The 4,865-nt window shown below is 27.1% G+C and overlaps 1 protein-coding gene across 1 annotated transcript; it reads left to right on the top strand.

Moving 5' to 3' along the window:
• Positions 1–589: 589 nt before the first annotated feature.
• On the top strand, positions 590–2,148 carry LOC134836673 (troponin C-like; the record flags this gene model as incomplete). The annotated part of the gene is made up of 2 exons (XM_063851851.1): positions 590–1,022; positions 2,009–2,148. Coding segments are annotated over 2 exons (462 nt in total), but the record flags the coding sequence as incomplete, so codon positions are not given.
• Between the last annotated feature and the right edge of the window lie 2,717 nt (positions 2,149–4,865).

Raw genomic sequence — 4,865 nt, 5'->3', positions numbered from 1 at the left:
ATTTTTTTTCCTCTTCTTCTTCTTTTTTTGTATGTCGTATACAGAAGTTGTTTATTTTTTAGGAACGGTGAAAAAAGAAAATAAAATTGCTCAGTAGTCGGTTCGCGTTCAGGTCGATCACTTTTAAATCGTCCAAGAAAATTTTTTTTTAGAAATTTCGACGAAAGAAAAGTAGCAAAAAATGGTTAGTCTGCCATTGTGACTTTTTTCCCTTTGTAGAAATTATAGAAAGTATTTTTCCCTGATTTTAATCGAAATTTATTTTTTTTTCTTTTTTTTTTCATAATCTGATATTGTTCACATATTTAAGCATGTAAGTGATTTATTGATAAAAAAAACCTTTTTTTTTGCATTTTTACCACTTTCAAGTACTTACGAAGGAAAATGTTTAAAAATGCAAATATGCGAAAATTTATCGTGGTTGCTCTTCCTTTAATTTGAAGGCAGCTGCTACCAAAACCGACTCTCCTTGTGTTTTCTAGCGTGTTTTAGTTCCTTGCGTGACTATAAAATTTTCCTGCTTACATAAAACACAGAAAAAAAAAATCGCAAAAACCACTAAAGGAAGTAATATTCGATTTTTCTACAGGCAAAAGATTTAACTGATGATTTGCGGGCTGTGCTCCAGCGCGCCTTTGGCATGTTTGAAGAAGACGGCTACATCGACACCGATAAGGTTTCCGTGATTCTCAAGACCTTGGGACATGCTTACGACAAGCATGAATTGGCCAAAGCCATCAAGGAGGAGGATGAGGACGACTCGGAGCAGCTGGATTTTGATCAATTTTGTCGCGTAATTTGCATTTTTATTCATGACGTCGACGAGGAAGTCGATGACGAGGTTTTGCAACAAGAATTGAAGGAAGCTTTCCGCTTGTACGACAAACAAGGCAACGGATATATTCCAACGTCGTCGTTGAAGGAAATCCTTGGGGCGCTTGATGATCAATTGACGAGCGACCAGTTGGATGAAATGATTACCGAAATCGATACCGATGGTTCGGGAACTGTAGATTTCGATGGTGAGTTGAAAAGTTTTTGTGAGAAATATTTGAGGGACTAAAGCGCATTTAGTTTTGATTTTTTATCACGTGACTTATTAATTTTTAAATAAAATAATTCACGTGATTTATTTAATTTCAAAATAAATTGAACCACGTGACTTATTTAATTTCAAAAAAAATTTAATCACGTGAATTAATTAATTTTTAAATAAAATAATTCACGTGATTTATTAAATTTCGAAATAAAATTTCACGTGACTTAATTAAATAAAATGAACCACGTGACTTATTTAATTTCGAAAAAAATTAATCACGTGAAATTAATTTTAAAAAAAATTTTTAAATTTAATTTCGAATAAATTCACGTGATTTTAATTTTTAAATTTCACGTGAAATTTCAAATTGAACCACGTGACTTATTTAATTTCGAAAACAATTTAATCACGTGACTTAATTAATTTTTAAATAAAATAATTCACGTGATTTATTTAATTTCGAAATAAATTAAACCACGTGACTTATTTAATTTCGAAAAAAAATTAATCATGTGACTTAATTAATTTTTAAATAAAATAATTCACGTGATTTATTTAATTTCGAAATAAATTAAACCACGTGACCTTTTTAAGTTCAATTTTAAATAATTCACGTGACCTAATTAATTTTAAAATAAAATTATTCACGTGATTTATTTAAATTCGAAATAAATTAAACCACGTGACTTATTTAATTTCGATAAAAATTTAACTACGTGACTTATTTAATTTTTAAATAAAATTATTCACGTGATTTATTTAAATTCGAAATAAATGGAACCACGTGACTTATTTAATTTCGAAAAAAATTTAATCACGTGATTTTGTTTTCTTTCGAAATAAAAATCTTCACGGAAAGACATTCAAGCGCTCAAAATGTCACAAATTTTCTCTATAAAATGCTTTAAAAGATTCATGGTTAAAATTTCACATTTTTTTAAATTTATTTTTTTATATTTTTTTTTCCAGAATTTATGGAGATGATGACTGGAGATTAATTTCGTTCGTTCGTACACATAAAAAAACATACATCAGAGATACACATTTTATATGTTTTTTTTAATAGCGCTTTAAAAATAAAATGTTACCGCGTAGCGTATTAGACACTCAAAAGTGTGACAATTTTCGTTTCATTCCGTGGCGGCGGCGACACATCATCGCGATGAAAGTGAAAAATTTTTGGCTGAAGTGTGTGTGTGGGGTAATGATGCTGGATTTATCAATGGCGATAAATCAATGACGGGAAATCTAAACCTAAATGTGGAGGGTAAAAAACTAGCAATTAACAAACACGAAAAAACTCGTAACAAAAAAAAACAAGTTGCAAGGAACAATCATGAACGATAACAATAAATTATTTATTATGATAACTTTTCGGCGTCGTGTGCGTGTGTGAACGAGTGAGCATAGTGAGCCATGTGTGATTTGAGTGAGTTGTAAAAAAACTTCTACAACAAAAAGTTTTTTTTTTCGAAACAAACAAAATTTATTGTTCAATGGTGCATTATTATTTGTATATATGAAAAAAAAATAATATTTCTAAATATTTGGAATTTAATCTCAAGCATAAAAAAAGTTTTTTTTGAACGTAAAGTGAAGTAATAACGTGAGTAACTCTATCTAATCAACCATAACTAAGCTTTTAACTATTTATTAAAACTTTAGTTTTTATGAGAAAAAAAATATTGATCGTAAAAATTTGATATCAAATCAATCTGTATACCTGACTGAGACTCCTAAAGCTACTTGTGCTGACACTTCGTGCCTGAGGAAATGATATACAATAAAATTTATTACAATTTTTATCATTATTCGAATGGGTTATTGCTGCAACGTATAAACGTCAGAGCAAATATCTACATTTTTTAAAAAAAGATATTTTTTTGCAGATTACTTAGATTTGGATCTAATGTCAAAATTTTGGCGCCAAAAATGTTTCAAGCACTATAAATTTAATCGAAATCTAGGCGAAATATTTAAAATTGTTATTGAAACTTTTTTAACAAATTCACAAAATACAATTTTTTATCAAAAATTTTGACAGCTGTCATCTGTCAAAAAAGTTTCCTTTATTTTAAGATTTTATTGTTGAATAAAGGAAAAGATTGAAACTTTTTTGACAGATGACAGCTGTCAAAATTTTTGATAAAATATTGTATTTTTCTGTGATTAATTTTTTTCATTATGATTTTAAAACGAAAAAATGCCAAAAATTGAAATATTTTCAAAATCTTTGACATCTGTCAGATTTTTAACTGTCAAATATATGATAAATTTAAATTTTTTAATTTTAATTTTGAGGTTATGTTATATAACTTATGCTAAAAAAAATTAAATTATTTAATGTCAAAAATTTTATATATAAACTTCGGTGAAAATTTTGACAGTTAAAAATATGACAGTTCCTTAATTTAAATTAAAAATTTTTTTTTTTTGTAAAAAATGACACAAAACTGACTCAAAATGTCACAAATTTGAGATTTCTGGATTTTTGTATATTTTTTTTTAAATTTTGACATTGCAAAAATTTGACATCTGTCAATTTAAATTAAAATTTGTTTAAAAAATTTTTTTTCAGAATATCATTAACTTTAAAATTGATTGAAAAATCATAAAAATTTAATTAATTATTTTAAATTAAATCAATCAAAAAATACCTGAAAATTCATAAATCTATGACATTTTGAACTGTCAAAAATATGACAGATGTCAAAAATATTTTTTTTTGTTTTGAAGGAAATTTTTGTCATTCTAGTAAAATTTTTAACAGCAACAAAAATTATTATATTTTTAATTCTTAAAAAATTCTCTTTAAAAAATTTTATTTTAAATTTAATAGAAAATCTTTACTCAAAATCTAAATTTTATTCTTCGACTTCCCATTTTTTTTTTGCTGTAAACCTGATAAAATTTACATTTCCCTCCCAAATGTCAACAACAAAAAAAAAAAAATGTAAAATCAATACTTTTACTGATAAATCCCTCTGTTCGCTTATCTTTCGTTGCCTTTCACAACGTTTCACGTCGACATATCCCTTTTATTTATTACAAGTTACAAAAAAGAGATCAAAATTTTAAGTGCTTGTAAACATTTTGTGCCGATAAAATTCCAATAGTATTTTTTTTAAGGTCCCGATCGAACACATTCCCCATCACGTCCAAACCAGCAATTCATCTGCAGACGCAAAAAAATATAAGTTTGCAGTAACACGGGGTTAATCTATCTTTTATTTCTACTTTTTCTTTTTTTTTTCGAGAGACGCGTTTAGATCTTTATCTACTTTTTTTCTGCTTAAGCATGGATTACTCAAAGGAGTGAAACACATCTTCTCAGGGAATACTTTCCAATCTATTTAATGTAAAAAAAAAATATTTTTTTATAAGAGGCATTGATTTTTCTTTTTTTCTTCGATAAATTCGAAAATCACGCAGAAATTTTATTTTGTAATAAAAAAAATTTGTGACGCAACAGTCACTCGACTTTTATTAAAAATTGATGCTTTTTTATTGAAAACTTTACTTGAGATTTTTTTTTTTAATTTTTTTATGGGATGTGTCTTTATTGGAATCTGTCTGTGGAATCTGTGTCATCATTTTTTTTTAGTTTTTTATTTTTTTTTTTTAAATAAAAGCGATTTTTCTACAAATTTTGCAAAAACTACTACAAAGGTGACTCTACTAATGTTGTAAATACCTTGCTTCTGGTACGCTGTGGAGGCGTAAAATCTTCTTTTGATTTTCTACGTTTGTCTTTTAAGATCATACGAGCAGCTGCGAAAGCCATTTGTGCTTTTTTTTTGTTAATAGACTTGAATTTTAATTGATT

Source organism: Culicoides brevitarsis, unplaced genomic scaffold, assembly GCF_036172545.1.
Source record: "Culicoides brevitarsis isolate CSIRO-B50_1 unplaced genomic scaffold, AGI_CSIRO_Cbre_v1 contig_125, whole genome shotgun sequence".
NCBI lineage: Eukaryota > Metazoa > Arthropoda > Insecta > Diptera > Ceratopogonidae > Culicoides > Culicoides brevitarsis.
Note: the sequence above shows the minus strand (reverse complement) of the source record. Positions and strands in the feature narration are given on the sequence as shown.